The sequence below is a fragment of the Canis aureus genome, chromosome 23, assembly GCF_053574225.1.
Source record: "Canis aureus isolate CA01 chromosome 23, VMU_Caureus_v.1.0, whole genome shotgun sequence".
Taxonomy (NCBI): Eukaryota; Metazoa; Chordata; class Mammalia; order Carnivora; family Canidae; genus Canis; species Canis aureus.
The window spans coordinates 2,881,597-2,909,163 of record NC_135633.1 but is presented as its reverse complement, the minus strand read 5'-3'; the positions used below and the strand labels follow the sequence as shown (position 1 = coordinate 2,909,163).

Sequence of the window (27,567 nt, the reverse complement as noted above, 5' to 3'; positions counted from 1 at the left end):
AGCTCAGGATCGTGAAGGTAGTGTGAAGTGAGGCAAAAGAGTTTTCTATCAAAAAATTTTTAGTACTATTTGATTTTTTTTTTTTTTTTGAGAGAGAGAGAGAGGAGGTGGAGGGGCAGAGGGAGAGAACCTTCAAGCAGATTCCCCGCTAAGCACAGAGATTCCCCGCGCTCCACCCTGAGATCATGACCTGAGCCAAAATCAAGAGTCGGACATTTAACAGACTGAGCCACCCGGGCGCCCCAGTGCTATTTGATTTTTGCACCATGTGTATATATTACCCTCATTATCAAGTTAGTAGAAGGAAAAAAAAAAATCCTCCATTTCTTACCCCTACATCTGTCCTACTTTTCCGTATTCCCTTTCTCCACTAATACTATCAACATCAGTTAGCTCTGAAACAACCCTTTCCAGTTCTACTTTGGATAGATTTTTCATACGTTCCCCCTCTCTATCCCTACTGTCCTTATCTGATCTTGCCACCTGTCCCGGGACTGGCTCCACAATACCATTACTAATGTCCCTCTACGCCCTGCCCACCCCACCCACCCTGCCAAAGCCATCCTGCTATTGCCATGCTTTTAGCAGCTTCGCATGCCTGCAGTGGGGGCCTGACATTGCTCTCTCTTTACAGTCCCCCAGGTTCAGGGCATACCTCAAGGCTTGGAGGCAGTGGGTGGGTGTTTGCCCTACCTACCCGGATCCCCACTGCCACTTTCAAACCACTTTATCTCCTAACCACTTCGAAACTCCCAGTTCTTCTGACCGTCACCTGACCACACAACCCAATACTGCTCTTTCTGACTGTCATAAGGCTAAGTCACCCTAGTTACTGAAATCCTAGCACCCAGCTCACCATCTTCTACTACTACCGTCATAATTCTTGGCAATTTGAATATCCATATAAAAAAGTCTTCCCAAATCCTTGCCTGTCAGGTTGGTTTTTTTGTTTTTTTTTTTTTATCTTCTCAATTCCATCAATATATTTCATCTGGGCCACCCACTGCTGTGGTCATAGCCAGGATCCTGTCACACCATCATCTGACCACAACGCCTACCACTCCAACTTCCCTCAAGCGCCTCCAACCCCGCATTCTGCAGGAGCACTGGGAACAGTCATCAACCGAAAACCTCTTCCTCACTATCCTCAATCCATGGTTAAATACCATGTTTCAGTGCTATAATCACTCCTTGGAAAACATTCTTTAAATGCATTGTTCTGTTCTCCCTCCCATCCTACTTGCCCTACTTGTCCAACCCTAATAAATAAAGCCTCACTCTGCTCCTAATCCCAAGTAGCTAAATTATCCTCAGAAACAGAGTAAAACATGACAGAGTCCTGCTCATTGGTCCCATTTTGCCAAACAACATCGCCCATCATCTCATTATTTTCTCTGGTACGTTTGCTTTCCTCCTGGCAAGAGGCTCATTCTCTTGACCTCTCCCTCTTCTCTCCTACCTGCAGTAACTTCTTCTATCCCTCTACTTGCCTCCCTTTCACACTTCACTGAGAACCCAGTGCGACAAGAACTACGTCTCTCATCCTCCTACCACCAATGCTACGAATCCAGCTACACCTGAACCCACGTACTGTGTTTTCTCCTGTCAACATGGAGGAAACTTCCTTCCACTTAAGAACTTAAGTTCCATTTAAGAACTACATTCCTAAAACCATCCTTGATCTCTCCTAACTCTTCAAGTCCCCTCTTTTACCTGGATCATCAACATCAGCACAGAAGCATGTTTAATATCATCGATCTTAAGCAAAACAAACAAACAATGTCCTTGACCTATGCCCTCGGCCAGGTTCCATCCCATTTATCTCCTCTCCACCAAAACTTCTCCTAAGAGCTGTCTTCACGTATAGTCTCCACATTCTCATTCAATGGAAGTATTTATTGAATCAATTTGAAGAAAATGAAAACAGTATTCACTCTTTACTTTTAGCAGACGGGTAAATGAAAGCATGTCCCAGGCTCTGACGAGTTAACTTACTGTCGGGATGTCCTCAGCCAAGACCAGTATGTTAACCGAAGTCAGTTATTATGCAAATCAATTATCATTATAGAAAAAGAATATTGGTACATCTTATCAGAATTATCATACGAAAAACAAACTAACCTGCATTTTTCGGGACTTCCACTTATTATTTTGTAATCCTGTGATAAGTTTCTAAATTGGATAAGATACTGAAAACTGAAAAAAAAACTGAGGCATCTTCCAGGTAAGTAGACATAAAGAAAGGACTCACAGACCCAGGTCTGCAAGACCTATGTTCTTTCTATCGGAACATGATTTTGTGGGTATTATCTAGCTATTTCAGAGCAATTCCAATCAAAGCGAAAGAAGTCAGAGATATTTTCAAAACCTCAGCAGAGATTTCAAATGTTACGCTTCTAATGCCTAAAATATCAAGTATCCTGACATCAAGAAAAATGGATTTATGGGATCCCTGGGTGGCGCAGCAGTTTGGCGCCTGTCTTTGGCCCAGGGCGTGATTCTGGAGACCCGGGATCGAATCCCACGTCGGGCTCCCGATGCATGGAGCCTGCTTCTCCCTCTGCCTATGTCTCTGCCTCTCTCTCTCTCTCTTTGACTATCATAAATAAATAAAAATTTTAAAAAAATGGATTTAGGTTAAAAACACTAACCTCCTGGTAATCAGGTAAACTGAAGTATTTGATTAATAAAATGGGATTTTAATAATAAATGGGTTTGGTAGTCAAAATCTTTTTACAACAGATCTTTGGAGTAGAAAACAGGACATCACATGTCCATAAGATCAAGATTCTGCAAGCGTCCAAATTCTGCAGCGTACACAGATGCTTTTTACTCTTACCTCTACGTCTCCCCCAGCTACTTCTCGCCGTGTGTCCATGAGTATGGTCAGCCTCACAACCATTTGGAAAATCCCTGCTTATCTTTTACCAGCTCAAATGTCACCTCCTCTTTGTAAACTTTCTTAATCCCTTCACAGGCTGAACTATCTCTCCTCTATGTTCCCAGATGAAACTTTGAACTTGGCTTTAAGGAGTATAATATCACAGCACTTAGTCTGACACAGGTTTTCCTGACTAGGCTGTAAATGATGACTGAATTAAAGAAATATGCCATTTAAATTCCTAAATCAAAACGCAAAACATCTGTCACAGAGTAAACGTTCAATTAGAGTACTCCCTCCCTTATCTGTGGGGATATGTTCCAAGACCCCTCCCCTAGTGGATTCCTGAAACCACAGATAGTACCAAACCCCATATATACCTATATATCCATACCTATGATGACGTTTAACTCATATATTAAGCACACTAAGAGATTAACGACAATTCAGAACAATTACAATATACTATACTAAATTATGTGAATGTGGTCTCTCTCTCAAAATACTCATTGTACCGTACTTACCCTTCTTTGAGACTGTGGTTGACCACAGCTTAACTAAAACCACGGAAATCAAAACTGCAGATAAGAGGGGACTACTGTAATACTGGGTAAACTACTGATTGAACAAAGTCTTATTAGAATTAGAGTTATAGTTACAAGTTATCTAAATGACTTAATCAACTGTGTGAAATTAAAGATTTCTTAAATGTAACACACATCGAAAACCCCCAGGAATTCAGGCCTATGTATGCTTTGTTTTTAATACACGAGTTTATCACTAGCCTGGCTAATTGTACATTCTCCCTACACAGGTAAATTTGTTCAAGTAGAATGATCACCTAGAAATATCGCTGTGTCTGAGAGGTTCTGAGGATGGTCAGGCCTCTAAATCTCACCAATATTCTGACCCAATGAACCCTACTGACTCCTCCTAAACTGTTCTTTGCTTAGAAGTGGATTTTCCTAGATCTCTGATGACATGAATACCCTTCAAAGAACCTACTGTTGTTTATGTTGGTCAACACCACTGTACATTCATCACCAGAAACCTAACAGATGACCAATTTAGCAGAAACATGGAATATGCTCTAAATAGGAATCACTTCTAAATGAACTTACTGAACTTTGTATTGTCACAACAAATCTTCTTTTCTTGACGGTTCCTAAAAAAAGATAAAAACTTGTAAAATTTAGTAAAAAGTGCTGAATGCTATTTTACTAATGTTTTGAACTACTTTACTTATGTATTTACTAATAAGATCTGTTTCAATAAAATCTCACTTAATCTTTAACATTAAAAAATAATGTACTAGGGGATCCCTGGGTGGCTCAGCAGTTTGGCGCCTGCCTTTGGCCCAGTGCGCAATCCTGGAGTCCCGGGATCGAGTCCCACGTCAGGCTCCCGGCATGGAGCCTGCTTCTCCCTCCTCCTGTGTCTCTGCCTCTCTCTCTCTCTCTGTCTATCATAAATAAAAATAAATAAATAACTCTTAAAAATTTTTAAAAAATAAAAAATAATGTACTGATCTTAATTTCAAAAATTTAACACCTAATTATAATTAATGTATGTGTTGTACAAAGTGTAGCAAAATATTAGTAGTGTCTCAAGATTGCTATCTAAGATCCAGAGCATATAAAATTTCCCTTTCAAGAACTCAACCTTATTTCCTTGTTATAAAACATGCCTCTAGTTATTTGAAAATATTTACAGAGGAAAAAATACACCAAAAGTTATCTACAAAGACTGTTATTGATTACTCTAGGAATCTAACCCATTTAAATACTTCTAAGAATTATCTTGGTGATACAGTTTGGAAATGCTTGTTTGAACAATTTAAGCTTAATCTTACTATGCTCGTAAACATAAACACAGAATACGAAAGAACACAACACAAACTGTTGGTTTTATTGGTATTACAGTGTAGTTTTAATACAAGCGAAATATAAACACAACAGTTAGATATTCAGTCGTTTATCCTGTGAAACAAAATGTCAAGATCAACGTTGAAGCACTTATAAAAATGAAAATGTATAAAACACCTTCTTCAATTAACTCTAAGGACAACATATACAAATGCAAAATGTGAAAGTGTCAATAATCACATCAAATGTGGAGCTGTTGACTGAGGAGTCAAAAATGATTCTACTTTTAAAATTAAATAGCTCCAGGTAAAAGCATGTAATGTCCTACACCCACTATCTCTGTATTCTGCATAGAGTTCCAAGGCAAAGATTGCTTCTGGCTTTCTGAGCCACCAGAGACGACGATGACCTGTGTGGCTGACTTATCACAGGCCTTTTAGTCTTCTTTCCCGATAGGTCCTTAGCTTCTTTGGAAGGAGGCATATGAATGGGTTTCCATGGAATTGGATTATAAAAGGCTGGTTCTGGATAAGAATTTCCACTGTAAAAATCTAAAATTATTAAAAAGAACAAAACAAACCAGAAATAACTCCTTGAGATCAAATAAACTATTTTTAAATTCCTAGAAAAATGTTACAGTATCAAAACAGCAAAAACATCACTGACAAGCCAATTTAATACAATTAAAATTTGAACTCTACAATAGGTTCAAACAAGTAACATTTTTCAAAGACAGCAAGTATTGCAGTAAAAATTAAAATATAAATAACTAAGAAAGTCCAAAGAGTGCTGTAAAATCTACATAAATAAAAAATAGAAAAATTTTACTAAGAAATTACTTTTAGAACCCTTAAACTGATCAAAATCTTCATTTTCTTAACTCAGTCTGGGAAACCAGATTGCATACTAGTTTTCCCTCATCAGACACTGAACTTTAGAGAAAAAAAAGCTATGATGTATATATAGCTAAAGTGAATCAAAACTCTTATTCAGAATCACTGAAATATTATATTACTATCACTCAATCAGATTTCAAAGTACCACTGTAATTTTGATTATTAAGAGCCGTAAAGCACTTGCAGACAAATGTTTACTTGAACAAAATATTAAAGTGGAAAAAAGTTAATAAAATAATCCATTACTGTAACAAACAACTTCTAACCGATATATATTATATATATTCCCACCTGAAGTTCTAACTTTACTATCCAATTGGTTGGTTAAAATCACTACTTACTCCTTTTTTCAAACAGAAAAAGAGACAGAAACAAGCAGACCATGTCTAGTGCCTAGTAGCTGTAATGGATGGCTTTTGTGACACGTAGGAGCGGCCTAAACCCTGACAGCAGGAATGTGTCGTTCCGACACTGGCAACCCACTTTGACTGCATAGATATGTCAACACACACTTCACCAAGACGGTCAAAACAAAGTCTGGAATATGTTCTATTGTGTGAACAGAACAGAATGGGAGTATTTTTAATAATAAATCACTTAAACAAGTGAAGGCAGCTGTCAGCAAGGTATGAGCTTCCAACATGAAGTACAAAGAAAAACATGCACTGCCATTTATAATCAGAGCGAGCCTAAAGGCCAACCAGTTCTGTGTGGGGTTCATGTGCTGCCTAGTATTCCATCCTGCAAAAGGAATGTGCCAAAGACACTGATTGGAAGCTCTGGCTCAGAGACAGTTAGAAGAAGGGGAAGAAAAATGACCTCTTAAATATATCCTCATTAAAGCTTCAAAAACCAAAAATGTAAGAAAGTTTTATGTGTTTCTTAAAGTTAGAAATCATTACTTTACAGTTTTGCAACTACTGCCTATAAAATCAGATTTATAAGAGAATAACAAAAAAGTTTGTAGTATTTCTATAGAAACATAGTATGCTATAATCTTCCAGAAAATAGTAATTTGAAAGAAAAATGATTTTTACACATTTCTATTTCTGTCAAAAGGAAACATAATGTACAATATTTGCTCCTGCAAGCCATATTTATGTAAGCCACATAACATAACAACCAACCTGTAAGTTTTCCATTGGCATAACCATAGCTCTTTGCAGCTGGACGAGGTTTATTTTTTGCATTTTCCAACCATTCCTTAAACTTTTTCTCTGCTATTTCCTTTTTTTCCTGTAATTCAGCTTGCCGTTGTTTTTCTTTTTCCTTAAAATGACAAGACCAAAGAATTTCTAGTGGTGTTCTGTAGCTAAAAATTCTATTCATATTCTACTGACTCTTTTCCCCAAGAACTTCCCACCCCAATGGCTTACTGATCATAAATATTAAATCTTATTTCTATAATTTGATAGTAAAATTTAACATGATCAGGGATGTGATCTAAAAATGATTATTTCTAAACAGTAAGCCATCAGACCCAAGAAGAAAAAAGCAATTTGCTATTTTAAAATAGAACAGTAATTTACAATAAATAAGACTTTTGTAAAAGTGCATCAAAAAATATTTAAAAGCATAAACGATGAAAAAAAGTTTGAACCTGACTGAAAATACATCAACAGGCTTGTTAATATTTCTCAACCTAAGAAAACCACAAATGCATATTCATTTCTGAAACTTACACATAGTATAAATAAGTAGGAATAGCTTCACATATTTATTTCTGTGCTAAGGTGGTGCAAATTTTCTATTGGAAACTTTCTATACAATATAGTTGGCACATATGAACACCAGAGCCATACATTCCCATTGTCCACTTTAGTAAAAATACCTTTTCTTTCTTCTTTTTCTCACATTCTTGAGCATTTTTCTTCTTTAGCCATTCTTGATATTTTTCTTTTGCCTTTTCTTGTAAATGTTCTTTCTCCAATTCTTTTGCTGCTTTTTCCTCCATTTCCTTATTAATTTTTTGTTCTCTTTCTTTTCTTTGCTTAAATAAAAATGAATAAATTTTAATTGGAGTCTGTAATAATGCTCATATAAGCAAGGAGTGCTATATGCAGTAATTTTCTAAGTTTCAGTTATTTCTTAAAATAGGTGGTTAACACAGTGGTTGACACAATGTGGGCTTATGAAAATATATAAAACATACCTGTAATCCCCTGGTCAATTTTAGTCTAGTAGCTCAGCTAGAAGTTTCTTCATGATAGTAACAAAGACCCTGCTCACCAAAGTATACTCGGAGCCTGTGACAGTGCTACGTAAACAGTAGTTGCTCAATAAAGATTTGCTGATTAGTGAACAGAAATCACAACCTGTTAGAGTGTTCTGAATCTGGTGTTTTTTAGTAATGTTTACCTTTACTCTAAAATAGCTGCCATATATGTACATTTCCTGACAGTTTGCCAATACAAATGCTTAGATAAAATCTTCACTATCTGTAAGCTACAGAGGACAAAAAAATAACATTTTGGACCATTAAACACTGTTATAAGGGCACATACAGTCAAATCTCTAGCTACATAATTCTTATACATCTTACCCAGGCCAGAGCTTGGCAAACTATGGTCCACAGACCTGCATTTGTAAGTAAAGTTTTATTGAAACATGGCCACACCCATTTATTATACATTTGTTGTCTATGGCTGTTTTTGCACTACAATAGCAAAACTGAGTAGCTACAACAGCGACTGTATGGCCTGGAAAGACAACTATTTATCTGGCCCTTTACAGAAAAAAATTGACTATGACTCAATTTTTTTTTTTTCCTTTTCATTCTGAAGATAACTTACCGACCCACCTACATTCTAAACCAATGACATGGCCTACTCTCTTTATCAAAGGTTTAGAAAATAATCTGTAAGGCATAACTGTATGCAATACAAATGCCAGATTCATCACCCTTCACAAGCAAAAGATACATGAGCAAAGAAAAAAATTCTTCCTTTGAAAGCATCTTATAGAATAATACGAGCAATTCAATTAACACTCAAGTAACAAACATCAGTTACATAGAATATATGTCAGGGGGGCCGTACAAGAAAGACAGGTCTTAAAATTCAAAGCCCAGAGTGCCTGGGTGGCTCAGTTGGCTGAACCACCAACTCTTGGTTTCAGCTCAGATCACGATCTCAGGATCATGGGCCCTCAGGGTCATGGAGCTCACGTGGGCTCCTCAAATAAATATATAAATCTTAAAAAAAAAAAAAAAGAAAGAAAATCAAGCCTGAGTCATTCCCCGAGATACTATGTGTACTTCTGTCTTGCTGGGCTGTCAACAGCTACAAAAAGGAATCCTTCCTTGCTGAAAATCTAATTTCCATTGAAACAATACTGGATTTTAAGTACTTCATACTGTCAGAAAAGTTACAAGATTAAAAAGGATGTCACAGCATATGTCATTCACTCTGACTCACGAGACTCCTCCACAACCTCACCAACAAGCAGTCATCCCTATGCTGTCTTCAATTGTAACAGCTAATATTTATTGAGTGCGGACTCTTCCTGTTATTTTTCCATATACTTTATACATATGTACTGTGTCAATTCTTGCAACCACAGTATGAGGTAGGCACTGTTATATTCTCAACTTACAAATGAGGAAATGAGGCACAATGAAGTCATTTGCCTAAAGTCATTCAGATGGTAAGTGGCAGATCACATGCAGATATTGAAATGAATGTTAAAAATAATTTTACGTCAATTAATTTGATTTAAATGAAATGTCAAAATTCCTTAAAATATCATTTTCCAAAACTGATTCAAAAAGAAAACAGAGTACGTACAAATAACTCAGAATTTAAAACTTTCCCACACAGAAAACCCCAGCCTCTAATACCTTCACTGCCAGATTCCATTGCACACTTAAGGAAGAAATAATACCAATTACTACACAAAGAATTTCAGAAAATAAAGAAAAAGGGAGCACACCCAGACTCGTTTTAAGAGCCTAGTATTACTCTGATATCAAAACCAGGCATGGAAGTCATAATTTACGATGAGGAATAAGGCAAGATAACTGTTCTCATCATCAAAAACATGAAATTCTTACAGATACATTTAACAAGAGATGTATAATAGCATTGTACCTTGAAAACTAAAAAACATTACTGAGAGAAATTAATGATGACCTCAACAAATAGAAAGAAAAATGATGTTTATAGATTTAGAATTTGGTATTATCAAGATGGCCATTTTCTCCCAAATGATCTATATTTTTAATGAAATCACAATAGTGTCAGGCACTATTAAAGCAAACATGATCAGAGAAACTCATAAGCTGATTCTAAATCGTATAGGGAAAGATACAGAGTAACTAAAAACAATTTTGAAAAAGAAGAAAAAAGGTAGAAGATTTACACTGATTAGAATAATTATAAATTCAATAATTATAAAGCTATAGTAACAGGCTCCTGTGGTACTGTCTCAGGATTAGATCAAAGGGAGAGAATAGAGTCAGAAACAGACCCATGCTTATATGGTCAATTGATTTTAAACAAAAGTGCCAAGGTAATTAAATGGGGAAAAGATTATCTTTTCAACAAATAGTGTTAGAACAATTGGACCTCCATACACAAAAGAATGAACCTTGACCCTTAACTCATACCACACATTAAAATGAACTCAATTACACACACAGGTAAAAACTAAAGTTACACAAATCCCCAAAGAAAACAATGGAGAATATTTATAAATGCTTGATGAAGGCAAATGTTTCTTAACTAGGACACAAAACCCACAAGCTATATAAAATGTTTTTAAATATGGAACTTTATCAAAATTTAAGACTTCTCTTAAAAAAATACCATTAAGGAAAATTAAATGGGAAGAAATACTTGCAATACATACATGTGACAGGAAAAGAATATATAATCATACAACTTATAAAAAAGACATACAATCTTTCCACAAAATGGGAAAAACTTAAGCATAAAACAAAACAAAAACAAGAAAAGTGATTGTAGACATGGTTGACAGTGTTATAGACTGAATTGTGTCCCCCCAAATTTTTATGTTGAGGTTTTAACCTTCAAAGTGACTATATTTGGAGACAAGACCTTTAAAGAGTTAATGAAGGAGATTAAAGTCAGAAGGGCAGAGCCCTAATTCCATGGGATTGGTGTCCTTATAAGAAGAAGAAGAGGGATCCCTGGGTGGCGCAGCGGTTTGGCGCCTGCCTTTGGCCCAGGGCGCGATCCTGGAGACCCGGGATCGAATCCCACGTCACGCTCCCGGTGCGTGGAGCCTGCTTCTCCCTCTGCCTGTGTCTCTGCCTCTCTCTCTCTCTCTCTCTCTCTCTGTGACTATCATAAATAAGTTTAAAAAAAAAAAAAAAGAAGAAGAAGAGACATCGGGGATATTCATGTTGAGAAAAGGGCATGTGAGGGTATGGAGAGAAGGAATCTTGCAAGTCAAGGAGAGGGGCCTCAGGAGAAACCTTCACTGATAACCTGCATTTTAGACTTCCGGCCTCCAGAACTGGAAGAAAATAAATTTCTGTTGTTTAAGTCACCCAGACTGTGGTATTTTGTTATGGCAGCCCTGGTAGACTAATACAGTTAAGCTTATGAAAGATGCTAAATATCCTTAGATCTCAGGGAAACGACAATTAGAACAATGACATACTACCACATGTTTACTAGAATTACTTAAATGAAAAAGACAGACAACACCAAGTTGGGCAAGGATGTGGTGCAACTGCAACTTTCCTACCACAGTCCCGAAAATATAAAATGACACAAGCACATTAAAAAACAGTTTGGCAATTTCTTTTGAATATACTCACCATACAACTTGGCAATTCAGGGCCTAAGTATTTACCCAAGAGATGAAAACAAATATCCACACAAAGGCTTATACATAAGTGGTCAGAAAATTTTATTCATAATAACCCAAAACTGGAAACAACCCATTTTTCCATCAATTGGTAAATGGATATATAATTCGTGGTACTGCACAGAATAGAGTACTACTCAACAATAAAAAGGTACAATCTTAATAGTAGGACATTTTAAAAACAAAAGAGGCCCAATGCAGAAGAAGATATATATTCTACAATTCCATTTATATGAAATTCTGGAAAAGGCAAATCTATAATCTAAGGGACAGAAAACAGACTAATGGTTTCCTTGTAGCTGGGGCTGGTTGGAGGTGCGGGGCAGGTGGTTATATGCAAAGGGGCACAAGGGAACTTTTTGGAGAGACGGGAATATTCTATTATCTTGAGTGTGGTGCTGTTTATTATACAGGTACGTAAGTTTGTCAAACCTCATCCAACTTAAGATGGGTTTATTTTATTGTATGTAAATTACAGCTCAATGAAGTTTCTTTTAAACATCAATCAAAAGGACTTTCTGTAGAATCTAAACTAGAAAAGAGAACATGGAATGCCTTTAGTTAGCTAAAGGAGAACAGAGCAGGCACTCAGAGGGATGCACGAGGAGAGAGCAGCCCACTGCTAAGTGACTTCAGATTTTCTGGCACTCCAGCGCTAGACCACAGAGCACAACAATAAATCTTCCCTTTTTTAAGATGGGCCCCCCAGAGAACCTTTGTTTCTTGCAACTAAAGGAAACAAACAAAATGACTGGCTACTTAAAGTTTCTAACTTCTACTTTGGTTCCTTCAGTATTATCTGGAAAGTGCTGAATGCATGAATGATGCCTGGATAATAGTGTTATCATATGCTTTATTGATCTGAACTAATTTTTTGTACTAAAAAGTCAGTTCCATCTTTTGAGAATTAAAAGTAATTTTATTTCTAAATATTTTTTAAAACAATGAAGGTAAATAAGGCCCTTTTACAACACGTGTGATATGGCCACACAAATGTAAGAGTACCAGATGAGCCATTTATTTGAAAAGGATTTAACAATTTAGTGTCGTATTAGAAGAAACTAACTTTGCTAATAGATAACATAAATTCTTTTTGTCTGATTTTTTGATAGAACACAGCAAAAATGACTTCAAGAAAATTATGCCACAGATATAACTAAAATGTGAATGAAGCTTGAGGCAGTGGAGGACCACACACCAAGAAATGTAAACAGAGATGCCAGACGGGAAGAGAAGAACCAGGAGAGCAGTCTTTACAAAGAGAGGTAAATCTAAGACTGCATAGGAAATCTGATAGGCCTAAAAGGAAAAAAAAGGACAGAGTAATCAATTATTCCTTAACTTGCACAAGAGTTCTACAGAATAAATAAATTTAATTTCTCAGAGCTTATTTTTGAACCATTCTCATACTTATGGAATTTTGCTTTCAATAATTGGTGATTTATGTCAGGACAAGCCATTTCCCTCCAAAAGAAAAAAAAATTCTTTCTCAAATAACTGGATTAGATCTACTGACACTAATTAAAATAGAGACTATATCATCTCTCAGCAGTATCTTACATTCTTAGACAAACAACAACTATATTTGACTGGCATGGTAAAATGAGCTTAATGGAGCCAGAAGATAAGAGAAGCTTTTAGAGGAGAGAGGATACTACTCTGTACATGTAAAACTGTTTAGTTTTATGGCTACAGACTGCACAAAATATCACACAGACTTTGCAAATAGTCACACTGACTTAATCGGATTTGGGCACTGATTCACAAAGGACTTTCTTGTTGTATTATGGAATGAAGCAAACTTAAAAATAATAATAATTTACTTCTTAAATAAAGAACATTTATGGTATAACACACAGACATCCAGCCAATTTCCTTCTTACAACAGCTGAATGACAAAAGCTATGCCATCTTCAACCTACTGAAATTATTGACGAGTACTCTTACTAATCCCACTGAGCATTACATTCAACAATAGTTAAGGACAATTAGAATTAAAATTTTAAAATCCATATAAAATTGAATCAAATAATAAAAACAATACCATTCTAAATATGTGAAAATCATAATAGAAAAGAGACAAAAAATAGGTATTTTCAAAATTTCTAATTTGTGATCCAGTAAAAGAATGTATTAAAAATGAAAGATGGGGCATCCCAGGTGGCTCAGTGGTTTAGCGCTGCCTTCAGCCCAGGGCGTGATCCTGGAGACCTGGGGATCGAGTCCCACGTCAGGCTCCCTGCAGGGAGCCTGCTTCTCCCTCTGCCTATGTCTCTGCCTCTCTCTCCCTCTCTCTTTCTGTGTCTCTCATGAATAAATAAGTAAAATCTTAAAAAAAAAAAAAAAACTGAAAGAGAATAGATTTATTCATTCATTCCAATAACAAATGCTTACTGTATTACAAAGCATGATGCTAGATCCTATAACAGATAAAAAGTAATATAAAAAACAATTCCTGGGATGCCTGAGTGGCTCAGAGGTTGAGCGTTGCCTTTGGCTCAGGTCATAACCTTGGAGTCCTGGGATCGAGTCCTGCACCGGGCTCCCTGCAGGGAGCCTGCATCTCCTTCCGCCTATGTCTCTGACTCTCTCTGTCTCTCAGGAATAAATAAAAATCTTTAAAAAATAAAAATAAATAATTCCTACCCTTAAGTCTTAAAATTACAAGGAAGCAAGGACATATGCATAACCCAAAATAGCAACAAAATATATACAAAATACAAAGTGATATAAATTGAACAAGGATTCAGAGAAGGAAAGATTTTCTATTTCTAGCATGTGATCGGTGAATGATTCATGTAGGATATACTTTGAGTAGGATAATAAAGGGAAAGGTAGGGTGGGGGATATGAAGAGATTCCATGCTGATGAAGTATAATATAAAAAGATAAGGAGGTGAGAAACAGAAGTGTTCTCAAGATTTCTCATGAATACATATCCTTGGGGGGTGGGAAGCACAGTCTATTGCTTGAGATTTCTCTGAAATCTACCGTGTTCTTAAAAATAATATAAAATTTATATTCTATCTCCACTAAATATCTATGCCTGCTTTAACATGAAAATAATATTGTTCCTCCCCCAAATTTCCAGTATAACTAATAATAAGATGAGCCATGATTATCCTATGTTTGCTTTCAAAAGAATTCTGGTACGAAGCAATGAAGGGAACCACGGATGGAAGAAGATATGGCTCAGAGAGCAGAGAGTGGTGGATCTTTAACCAGCACACTAGAATTATTAAAACATTATTCAGAGGGATTTAGGGAATCATAAAAAAATATATTTTGAATTGGGGAATGATATTCAACTTTTTCAGCAAGATCAGTCTGGCGAAGCCACAGAGGATGGCTTCGTTCACTCAACACGTATTTTCGGGCATCTGTTATGTGTCGGGCACTGATCTAGATGCTGGAGAACTGAATAACAGGGACAAAAATCTCTGGTCTTATGGAGCTTACATCAAGTATGGGGAAATAAACAGTAAATAAGTTGAAAGATGTAACGAGACCAGACAGGAAGAGACTGGAAACAGCAGAGTGGTGACTATAAAGGAAATGAGGGGTGAAGGGAGGTCACAAACAATAGAATAACTTTGATGATGCCTGGCTAATTGATATGAGTCATACTATAGCAGAAATCAAAGGAGAATAGATAAAAATGGATAAGTGTTATAGATTTGCAGGCTCGGAGGTGTCTGCCAACCTAAGATGCGGAACTCTAAGACTCCAGGAAGTCAGGCCTCGAGATACAGACTCATGACTACCTGCTGCAAGATACAAGGAAGCCACATGAGGGGAAAGGGAGAGAAGCAGAGAACAAAGGGTAAAGACAGAGATCTCATAAATGTCCACGAAGGTAGGGGGCAAAAATATCAAGCCAAAGAATCTGACAGATTCTTCAAAAACCTAGGTTATGAGGAGGTAATGAAAAAAAGACTTTGCAAAAGAGCTGTCAGTATGTGGGTCCTTACCTGTTTGTTCTTTTTCTGAACCCATTCCTTGTGCTTTTCTTCAGCAATTGCCTTTCTTTTTTCACGTTCTTCCATTTCTTTTCTTTTTTCTAGCTGTTGATTTAATTCCTACGGATTTTTATTCAAATAAAGGCAGCATTTAATAGAAGTACTAAAATCACATATCAAAAACAAGGCTGACATTAACCAAATTAAACAAGAATATAATTTCCTTTATAGAAAATACACCATTAGTAACAATAACTTAAGTAAGTAGCCTATGATGAAAAGAAAGCATTGGTAAAAACTATAAGTCATTTTTTAGAAATGCAAATAATTGCTTGGCAGCAAAACACTAGTTTCTTAGACTAAACTTCAGCTAAATTACCCTCATTGAAATCAACTTTCCCACACATAAATTTTGGCATCATTGTACGCTATTGGCAGAAGCTCAAGAGAACTGCAACTTTTTTAGTTATAAAAAGCTTCTAGATCTTAATGCAGATAAAGGATCGGAATTAAATAATCCCTAAATTAAAATTTTGATTCAGATTTAACCAAAGAAATGTAAAGAAGTGATTCCATTTTCTTAAGGAAAAAAAAAAAAAAAAGAATCCAGATTTTTCTTCACTGATTTTATAGCTGCTGGAGTGTAAAACAAAACCACATTCATATCCCAGATTATTTAACTGCCTTGCTGTCACTCGAATCTACACGTTTGGGCATTTCCTCAGGAGAAAGAATGTAGAAGGTATAGCCAAATAAAACTTTGAGCTGAATGCCACCACTCTGTCACTCATCAGTTAAATTACTGCATTAGTTGAGAATGCTGTTCAAACTAGACTCCTAGGACTCCACTGCCATAATTACTGGTTATTTTTCTTCTCCCTCCTTAGATACTAATAATCGGAAACTTTTATTTATCTTTCGGTGGACCTCACTCCTTCCCATCCCTCCCTTTCCCAAAGACCTCCCCACCTGAGCATGGGTGCTAGTGGGAAGGCCAATTTTTCAACTCTCAGACAATTCCAGTTTGTTAAATGAAATGAAGATAAAACCTGACACCGAGAACATATCTTTTAGACTTCAGAACAACTGGTCGTGGGACACCTGTCCTCCGCGACCTCTCATCCTAAAATCCTGCTGCACAGAAAATAGCTGCCCTCACTCATTCAGAGAGTCTTCCAACTTTTAAACGCTGTATACTCCTCACCCCCCCACACACAGAGTAAAACATCCATCTGGGTTTTAAAGGGATTCCTCATGACCTCTGCAGAGGCCGTGCCTTGCTCATTCACTCCACGCTTTTTCGATGCAGCTCCTGCTGTAAAGATGGCAAGCACAGATACAGATGCCATTCCAGGTGTCACGGATCTACTGTGACTCTGAAGGCACCACATTGGGAGGGGCTGTGCATACCACCTCAGGAAAGGGAAAGGGAAAGGGAGGGGAGGGAAGAGAAGATGAGAGGAGAAGCAGTGTGGACCAGGGCAGTCAGAAATGCGTACCATTAGAGAGACACAACGAGGAGATGCTGGGACTAGGTGGGGCGGCGGGGTGACGGCTAGAAGACGAGAGTGCAGGACCAACCAGATGGGTAAAGGTCCTTCGAGACAGGCAGAGGAAACTGAGGACCATAAGGCTGGGACACAGGGCCAAGGGGAGGATTCTGAACGTGTAAAGGCTGCAGATGCATCGGAAGGAGTGGACCGGGAGGCTGGCGCGGTGGAGGAGCTGCGAGGGGCAGAAGAGCTGAGGACTGTGTGACAGGCCGGACACAGATCCGACAACTACAGACCCAAAGTTTTCAAAACCAGTCTTATTTTCAAGGAAAGTAATTGTTTAAACATACAACTTACAGTGACTGATTGTATCTATGTACCCTTTTAAGATTCCTCACATAACTAAATTCAAAAATCAGGGGGAGAAAAAGCAGACGTTGTGTCCCAACCTTTAGTTGACACAAGAATTAAAGATGAGGGCAGCCCGGGTGGCTCGGCGGTTTAGCACCGCCATTGGCCCGGGGCGTGATCCTGGAGACCCGGGATCGAGTCCCACGTCAGGCTCCCTGTGTGGAGCCTGCTTCCCCCTCTGCCTGTGTCTCTGCCTCTCTCTCTCTATCTCTCACGAATAAATAAATAAAATCTTTAGAAAAAAAAATTAAAGATGAAAGGTGAAAAGTACCTGGAAAATGCAAAGCAGACCCAAACTGTGCTCTACTCTCATGATGTCTGTTCAGGGAACTTGCTACCCCAGAACACACATCCCTTTCTGAGACACAACCTCGCTCCCAAACACACACAAGGCTGCCCCTCTCAGAATCCCGCCAGAATGCCCCCACCTGTTTACCACCAGGGCACACACCTCCTCTGGACACAACAGGGTCCTCTCCCCTTGGGGCTCCTACCATGTCTTCTGGGAGACCACTGAGTTTCAACATGATTATAGCAATTTTCCCACACAGTGAACATTTGGTTGTGGAAAACCAAAATCCAAAGAGGATTTTAAACAATACATTTTTATTTCAATAGCTTTTGCTGACTTTCAAAGACCTTTTTACCACTAAGGGTAACAATCAGGAAAAGTGGCAGTTTTGAGTTTCACCAACTCTAAATCTTGACCTATTTCTTTGTTGAAGGCTGATGAGTAAAATGGTCATAGGCACATGGGGGGGGGGGGAGACAAAAGCACCTGGGTTATTCACAAACTACCTCATATTTTGTAATTTAGAACAGACTTTATTAAAATGTTAAAGCAAATGTTAAAAATTAGAATTAAACCAAAGGTTATAGAGAATTTACAGGATTCTGCTAAAGAATTTTTTTATAATAAAAATTTAAATATAGAATGTAAATGATCTATAAAACCGATATGCTAGTTTTTCATGATACTAATGTTCAACATTTACTATATTTTTCAACATCAGTTACAAATGTAAAAAATTTCGTAAGCAGGTAATTTTGTGTCTACATGTCTGCTGCTGAAATAGAATTTATGAGAAGAGATGATCTTTTTAATGAGTCAATTATCCTTTAAACTTCCCTTTAAGTTTTCAAGGAAGAAAATAAGACCACCGGGGTAAGTTTGAAATTGAATACAAAGTCTGACCCATTTATTTCTACAATAGATCTTGATATTATGGGGGGGGGGGATAAAAAACCCACATGCACTTATTACATTAAAAGTTGAAAGAACCAGGACCCAGTCCCAGCTTTGCCATAAAATGAAACATTGGCAAAGTTACTTTCTGGCCCTCAATAGGAATCTGAGATGAACTGTTTCTGTGGTTAATAATCTAGGCTTTTAATGATAGGATCTGTAAACAAATTAAAGAATGCAGTAAATTAGAACAGAAAAATAAGAAAAGCATCACTTAGAAAATAGAACAAGGAAAAGGCATGAAAAATGTGCCTACCACAACAGCACAAAATAAACTTACAAAGTAAGTAGCTGGCCTATATGTTATGATATCCCTGGCGTGACTGATACACTAAGATTTATTCTAAAATATTTTTAATTGCTTTAGAGTTAAGTAATGAGATAGCCATAAGAAATTTCAAACTGCAAAATACATGAAGAGATTTTAATCTTTCAACTAATTATACTCTGCTACATGCTTAATCATTGTGATAGGGACTTTACATTCATTATTCTAATCTGTTCTCCAAACATAGCTTCAGTAGTTATTATTACCATCTGCTTTAACGTGTGACAACAATGAACTTTCATTGAATGTTTCCTATACACTAGGCTATATCCTTACGTTCACTTAGCCCTCATGACAACACTAGGAGGTGAATATTATTCTTCTCCCTCTCATTGATAAAGAAGTTGAGGCACAGCTAGGTTAAGCATATGCCCAAGATCCAAGTTTTGAATCCAGGAAGCTCAAGCATTTCTGCTTTTAGCCACTTCACAATTGCCTAACATCTGGTTTATAGATAAAGAGCCTGGGGCTCAGAGAAGTTGGGTAACTTTCTCAAGGTCACAGAATGGCAAGGATAATTTCAGCCTTCTTCTGTGTGACTCCAAAGCCCAGACTCCCTTATGAATTTTTTGTAATTTAATTAACTTTTTATTGTATGCCGACTCTAAAAATGACTTAAAGTGGTCCTCTTATCCTTATTATAACAAGTGAATTCTAGTGAGGTTAGAGATAAAGCTAACTACAATAAACTGAACTCCACTTTATCCATGGCTCACTGTATCAGTGTTTTCCAAACTGTAAGTCTAAAGCCAATTTAGTTGGGACACCTGGGGGGCTCAGCAGTTAAGCGCCTGCCTTCCGCCCAGGGCGTGATCCTGCAGTCTCAGGATCGGGATCGAGTCCCACATGGTGCTCCCTGCAGGGAGCCTGCTTCTCCCTCTGCCTGTGTCTCCACCTCTCTCTCTCTCTCTCTCTTTCTCTGTGTCTCTCATGAATAAATAAATAAATCTTTAAAAAAAAATAAAACCAATTTAGTGGGTTATGATTGGCCTTTAAAAACAAAACATAAAAGGAAAGAAAGAATAGCATACCAGGTTTTGCACAAAATTAAGACATTTCAGATACGTACATGTATGGATTTGTGTGTGACATGAAACAAAGCAGATTTTTCACCATGAACAAAATGTTTTGAAAGCTACTACACTAAATAATGTAATTGGTAATGTTGAAACTTGAGGCTAAGATAGGAGTCTGGGGTCTCAATAATACACACTAATTCTGAAAATAAAAAACCTTCAAGAAGGCTATGAATAACAATGATATCAGTAACAACACTAATAAAACACCACCAGTCACCATATTTCGTCTCATTTAAACCTCACAAAAATCCTGTGACATAGGTATTATTTTTATTCTTATTATACAGAAAGGAAATTGAAGCAAAAAAGCTTACACAAGCCTGCCTGGCATCAAATCTTAAGGTCTTTCTCAAGCCCTGTGCCCTTCCAAAGGAAAGGAGTTCTGTGCACTTTTCCAGGAACATATTTTTTTAGAATGCAAATATCATGCAATAAGGGAAATAGAATGCACTGACTTCTACAATCATTTGAATCATGCCAAGCCTCCTAAATATGTGACTGCCTATCTGGTTCAAAATCCATCCCAGAAATAACTAGTTTCAAAACTGATATGAAAAATTTATTTCAAGGAAGATCATGAATGGCAAGGCTTTTAGATCTAAGGATTTTTATGGCAACATAATTACTAACAGATTAACTTAAATATATGAAAATAGGGAACCAATTAACTATATTCTAATATACATCTGATACATTTTTAAAAGGTTCTATTTATTTAATTGAGAGGGAGGGAGAGAGAGTGCGGGGGGAGTGTGGGGGGAGGGGCAGAGAAAGAGGGAGAGGGAAAGAGAGTCTCAAGCTTACTCTACTCCCAGTAAGGAAGCGTGGTGTGAGGCTCCATCCCGCAACCCTGAGATCAGGACCTGAGCCGAAATCAAGAGTCGGACACTTAACCGACCAGGCCACTCAGGCACCCTCTATCTAATACATTTAAAATATATTTTAATAGTCTTAGCCAGCCACTCAGAAATAATGTTGTAAAAATATTTAATGATATAGAAATATATTAACAGTGTTACAGGCAGGAAAAAGTTACCAAAAAGTTTGATCCTTGTTTCATTAGAAATAAGACCTACTCCTCACCATTCAAATCTACTTGGTTCCTGTGATCAGATAGGAAGAATTCAGAGAGTGAGTCTGGATACTAGGGGACGCCAAATCATCCCAATCTACTCAGTTGCTAGGTTCCCAACAGTAAATATAAGAGTTAAAAAAATGAAGGATTCATGTGATAATGTATCTCACACTACTTTTTGAGTTTCGAGAGTGAGAGTTCAGAGACAATCACAAACACAGAGATGTCCATCAGCGAGACACAGCGGCACAGAGAACTGAAAAACCCTGAAAGCCCAGCAGATTCCCATCCCCCCACACTCACCCGCTCTAGGGCTCAGCCTCTGAGTAATATGGGGGTAGATTCCAGTCTCTATTTCAACTTTGGTTTCTCTTTCTTAGGAATTTTACCAAGTAAATATAGTTGCATTTACTTTAGTTAAATGTACATATGGTGAAGCTCCATTTTATGTGTCTTCGTATAACGTTTATAGATGTTTTTTAATATACACAGAAGAAAATCTGGAAGGAAGCCTATATGCAATAATAGTAACCATTTTTATCTTTAGGTGGTGAAATCAGAGATTCTAATGTTCTTAATTATGCTTAGTTGTATTTCCCAAATGTGCTTACAGTGAACATATGTTATTTCTACTAGAGGAGTTATTAAAATGGATCTAGCAAACTAATACAAACAAATGGAAAAATTTTGTTTTGAGGGATAATAACATTAACATTTTAATTCTGACAGCAGCTCTAATATGTGAACTCATAAATTAAGCAAAAAAGGATACTGCCTAGTTTTACCTCCAGTGCCTTCTGTTGCAGACGGTCACGTTCTTCTTTTTCTTTGCCAACAAACCACACTTCCCATGGTGTCAGGCGGCTCTCTGGTAGGTGCACCTGTTTCTGTTCTTCTTGATTATCTTCTGATTCAACCACACTATTCCAAAACAGGGGACACAAAGCATTTGTACTCAAAACTCTTTGGCTTCACAGTCAAAATCACTTAACCAGGCAGCAAAAGCAAAATTTAATAACAGATTTACAATACTGTGATTTTTATAAATGCATATGTATGAATTATACACAAACATACACTTGGAAAATCATAAACAGGAAGTCCAATATTTGAATTGGTTTATCTATCAAACTGCCTTGGAATTCCTTCATCTTCTAAAATCACATTACTTAAAAAGTCATTGGGATAACTCACACCCAGTCCATTTGCCTCAATGACAATAATTTTTTATTCTTAAAAATTTCTTGTCTGGACAACTAATTACAACGCATGATCCTAATCATACCCTGGAGCAGACTTTTCCCTTTTCCTCAAATAAATAGTTCAGGGGGAAAAAAAGAATATATATATATATATATATGTATATATATACACAGAATAATAAAGCAAATATGTTAACAATTAAGGATTCTGGGTGAAGGGTGAACAAAAATTCCATTTTTTTTTAAGATTTTATTTTTAAGTAATCTCTACACCCAGCGTGGGGCTCAAACCCCGAGATTAAGAGCGCCATGCTCTGCGGACTGAGCCAGCCAGGTGCCCCAGAAATTCTCAACTTTTCTGTAAGTTTTAAATGGTCTTGAAATAAAGTCACAAAAAAATTTATGGCTCTTGTATTTTAATGTTTTAGTTGACTGCCTTTCGCCAATTCTTCAGACATGGGGTCCACGACTCCCCGTTTCTGTTCCCTCATCTCCACTATGCACCTGCCGGTTGTCGCTTCTGGGCACGCGGATAACCACTCACTCAAGCTCAGGAGAAGGGCGGGTGCGGGGAGATACTGGGCCTCAGCCAGACACACAAGCCTCATAAAACTGAGCAAAAGCAGAACCATTAGGACCCAAGAAAAGAAAGGTTGTTCAGGGCCCAAGGTAGCTCTAAAGACTAGGTGTTTATAAACTCAGCTCCTCTGCCTCTTTAACATTCCTGCTTCAGGCAACCAACAGCCTTTCCCACTGCTCGGCATGACTTTTCCTACCTCGTAGCTTCAGCTTAGTCACTTTCTTTTGCTGCTCTTTCTCCACCCATCCATGTCCTTCTGCAACTTCTATTCCGGTGGAAAGGGGACACTGTCGATGTGTTGTTTCTCGCAGGTATCTTCCCTTCCCCAGACTTTATCTGCTCCCCCTGTCTCAACAACTATCACCAGGTGCTGATGATCAGTCATTCCAGGGCAGCTCTTTCTCCCTGAGCTCTAAACTTATTTCCAACTGCTTGATAGACAGCTCCACTTAAATATCAACCAGTGACAACTGAGCCAAATCATCTTCTACCCCCTACCCACTACCTTGTCCACCAAGAAAAATTTTACTCTTCCTCTTATAACCCTACATCAGTGAAGAGTACCCATACCCACCCAGCTAGCCGTGCCAGAAACCCAGCCCTGCGACTCCTCCGGTGCCCTCTCCACTTTGACTCCCCCTACCACCCACGGCCACATGACTACTAGTCGGGTCTCTTCTACTTCTTTCCATTTTCTCAAGCCATTCTCCTCATCTCCAACCTTACAACCACTGTCTGGACGTAACTGGCCTTTCTTCCTGTTTCAAGCCATTTTCCACAACTGTTGCCACATCCACCTTTCAAATGCATCCTTCTATCATGTCACTCTCTACCTCAAAGTTCTTCTGTGGCTCCTCTGCCCACAAGATGAAGCCTAAACCCCACGGCCTGACACCCACGAATTAGCTGCTGCCTATTTTCCCGGCTTCTTCCTATGCCACTGGCTGATCTGGACTATTTCAGTTTTGTTGAACTTAAGCAGACTGATGAAGGGCCATGCCCTCCGCAGCTTTGTCTAAAACTGAACTGCTTCGACCTCCTTATGTATCCGTGCGAGAACTTAGGTTTGGGAGTAAAACATTCAGGGTAAATCCCTACATGCTTCCTCCTGGCTAAGTCCATTTCTAAACCTAGTTGGGCCTCTATTGTCACCTGTAATAATGGTGTAGCAGCGGAGGCTACCTCACAGGCAGTACTGCACAAGACAATCTACGCTAAAGTACGCAGAGGGATTCTGGGCACTTAGTAAGCATCTGACACACGTCGTTTAGTAGGAGGAGGAGGACGATGGCTAATTGCTATTCTCCCTTCCAGATTCAACTCAGGCATTAATCTTTATTGCCTCACAGTAAAACTCTGCAAAAAAAATCTGGACTAAGTGCCTCAGTCTTTCCATAGTTTGTTCATCTCTGCCATAGGCTTTGAATCTGTACAAACAGAAAGCATGTTTTAACTCATTTTTTTATTTCAAGAGCCTAGCTTAGGGCCTAGAATATATTAACCTCCTAAGAAATATTTGTTGAAAGAACGTAAGTGTTTTATGTTTTTTTTTTTTTTTTTCAAATGACCTTTTAGGGGCACCTGAGCGGCTCAGTTGGTTAAGTGTCTGCCTCCTGCTCAGGTCATGATCTCGAGGTCCTGGGATCAAGCCCGGCTTTGGGTTCCCTGCTCAGCTGGGAGTTGTTTCTCCCTCTCTCTCTGCCCCTCCTCTCTCCCTCTCTAATAAATAAACAAAATCTTTAGAAAACGACATTTAAAAATTTAAAAAAAGATTTCATATATTTATTTGACAGAATTAAAGAGAGCGCAAGCAGGGGGACCAGCTGGCAGAAGAAGAGGGAGAAAGAGGCTCGATTCGGGGCTCAATCCCAGGACCCTGAGATCATGAACTGAGCCGAAGGCAGAAGCTTAACCGGCTGAGCCACCCAGGCATCCCTAAAAAACGACATTTTAAATATTAGACTCCTTAACATTTTTAACAAATGACAACATATACACAACCAAACGTATAGCATATACACTACAGCTCTAGCCATAATCAAGAGAGGCTTGATAAGCAGCTTTTTATGACTAAGATATTTATTAAAGCACGGTCTTCCTAATGGATACAGTGATATAAAAACCAGGAGAGAGCTGAATAAACAGAAGGCCCAAGGCATATTATAAAAGACTCTAGGAAAATACTTGTCATCCCCTCTGAAGTCAACGGTGAGCTTCGTCTCCGTCCTTTCCGACACACCTGAAGGTCCATGCATCCTCTCAGCATGGCTCTATGTGCACCTCAAACACCCGGAGCTCACATCACCATGAGCCCCTGATGCCTGCCTGCGTCTGTCTTTGTGGCAGATGAAGAGCGCACAGAAGGCGTAAAGTCCCACACGGCTCTGCATGTATTCCCGGTCCCCGGAGAGCACGCTCACCACCGGGGACTGGGACTAGGACTGCAGCCGAGGCCGCTGGCCGCCTCCTCTCATCATGCCCCAACCGTCCAGGGCGCCAACTAAAGGTGAGAGGAAGGGAGGGCCACTGAGGAAATTCTGTGAATGTGGATCTTCCCTGCAAGGAAATGCTAGGTTTCGTGAAGCACCTGGAGACAACGGCTGCATGTATCTGTTCTCCAGGAGCAGGAAGGACCCAGGCATCTGCACTCGCTGCACAGAAGGCCGGTCACTCCTTCACTCTTTCCGGGCTGCATCCTACCTGTTCCCTTGGATTCACGGCGGATGACCCGGGATAAGGCAGTGGTGAGGAAGGCAGCCTGAGCCCTGGGATGCCACCAGCTTACTGGGCGACAGACAGTGAGACCAGAAATCTGTTTGGCTCTTCTCCTGAGCTCTGTCTGGTTAGGGCTTTGGCTCCTGGAAGCTCATGCAAGGTCTCGGCGGCTGAGCTGTGGTTTTGACAGCCATCGTGCCAGGGACTGATAGCTCAGCAGGGTCCAGGCTGCTCAGTCCTGTTGGTCGGGCTCAGGAGGTATGTTCCAAAGCCTTAAAATAATTCTAAGAATCTTTGGGACCAACTTGATCCTGAAGAATGCCTGTGAAGACCCACATGAAAATGGAGTCCCGCAGCCCCATCATCGAGCTCTCCTACCAGGCTGATCAGAGGCCTGTTGCTGTTGCTACAACAAGTCCGGCCGGTGGCTTGCGTGGTTACCCCTACCGACCTCCATTCCCATCAAGGGACCTACTTTTACTTGTCACTGTTAAGAGGCTCCCTGCTGTCGCTGAGTCGCTTCACATGGCTCTGGCCACTCGCTCCGGGTAGGAACGCTTGGCACCGGAGGCGCTATGTTGCTGCTTGCACACGCAGCCCGGGCTCTGCGCTCCGTACGTCTGTGGTCTCCTGTCCTGTGCCTTGCACCGCGGGACAGTCAGAAACCCGGCACTGCGCGGATGCCTTCCGGACGTGGCGAAGGAGTCCCGGGCACTAGGGACCTACCTTACCAGGCCCGCTCCGAAAGCCACTCCCGCAGGGGCAGCCCTGGTTCTCACGTCTCTGTACCCAGGCCCGGGCATGCAGCGCGAGGAGGAGAGGGGGCAGGGTCAGCAGGCCTCACTGCTAGGCCCGGCCCTGCTAGAACCAGCCACGTGTTGGGGGCAGCCCGGGGCGAGGAGGAGCAGGCACCCGCAGGTACCTGGGCGCAGGGTGCACAGAGGTGCCCGAGGTGCCCGGGGGCGGGGCGCACGCGGAGGCCCACAGGTGCCCGCAGGTGCCCGAGGTGCCCGGGGACCGAGCGCACGCGGTGGCCCGCAGGTGCCCGGGGGGCGGGGTGCACGCAGGTGCCCGCAGACGCCCGCAGGTGCCCGAGGCGCCCGGGTCGGGGTGCACGAGGCCCACAGGTGCCCGCAGATGCTCGCAGGTGCCCGAGGTGCCCGGGGCGGGGTAGGGGGTGGGAGCACGCGGAGGCCGCAGCCGGGCGGTTACCTGGCGCTCCCGCGGAACCGCAGGCCTCGCAGGGCGGCCACCTCCACCTCCAGCTCCACCTGCACCCCCACCTCCGCCTCCGCGCCGGCCCCATCCTCCGCGTCGCCGTCGTCCGAGTCCAGCGGGCAGCTCTGGTGGCCGAGGGGCGACAAGAGCGACAGCGTGGAGTCGCTGCGGCTCGGCGGGCCCTGCCCTCCGCCGCCCGCCCCCAGCACGGCCGCGGCGCGGGAGGACGGAGGCGGCGAGCCAGGCCCCCAGCGTCCGGCCGCCCACATCGGGGCCGCCACCTCCAGGCCGGCGGGGCGGCGGGCGGGCGCTCCCAGCAGGCTCCGCGCGCCGGCCGGCGTCAGGGGGCGGGGCGCGCTGCCATGGCGACGCGTGCGGGCCGCGGGGCTTTGTGGGGCGGCGGCGGGCGGCGGGCGGCGGCTCCCTCGGCCCGCGCCTCGCTCCACCGCGCCGCCCGACTTTCACCGCGCTGCGCCGGGCACCCGGGGTGCACGTGGGGGACGGGCTTCCGCTGCTGCGCGGCCCCGCAGGGTGACGGCCCGAGTGCGCCCTGGGCTCTGCGGCCAAGGGGCCCTGCAGCTGCGGGAGCGGCCGCCCCGCCGGCGACCCTGCCCGCCTCCCGCACCTGCCCGCCCCCCGCACTGTGCCCACCTGCCCGCCTCCCGCACCTGCCCGCCCCCCCGCACCTGCCCGCCCCCCCTCACGTGCCCGCCCCCCGCACCTGCCCACCTCCCGCACCTGCCCGCCTCCCGCACGTGCCCGCCCCCCGCACGTCCCCGTCCCCC

At 40.8% G+C, this 27,567-nt stretch overlaps 1 protein-coding gene across 1 annotated transcript in view; it reads right to left on the bottom strand.

Moving 5' to 3' along the window:
* The window catches only part of CCDC34 (coiled-coil domain containing 34), an 86,182-nt gene extending 59,059 nt beyond the window's left edge, over nt 1-27,123 (bottom strand). The window contains exons 1-6 of the mRNA XM_077866159.1: nt 26,777-27,123; nt 21,853-21,988; nt 15,448-15,555; nt 7,474-7,632; nt 6,770-6,911; nt 4,003-4,046 (exon numbers count right to left, since the gene is read on the bottom strand). Of these exons, the coding sequence (XP_077722285.1) occupies nt 4,003-4,046; nt 6,770-6,911; nt 7,474-7,632; nt 15,448-15,555; nt 21,853-21,988; nt 26,777-27,051 (864 nt within the window). The 5' untranslated portion in view covers nt 27,052-27,123. The remainder of the gene's footprint in view (nt 1-4,002; nt 4,047-6,769; nt 6,912-7,473; nt 7,633-15,447; nt 15,556-21,852; nt 21,989-26,776) is intronic.
* Between the last annotated feature and the right edge of the window lie 444 nt (nt 27,124-27,567).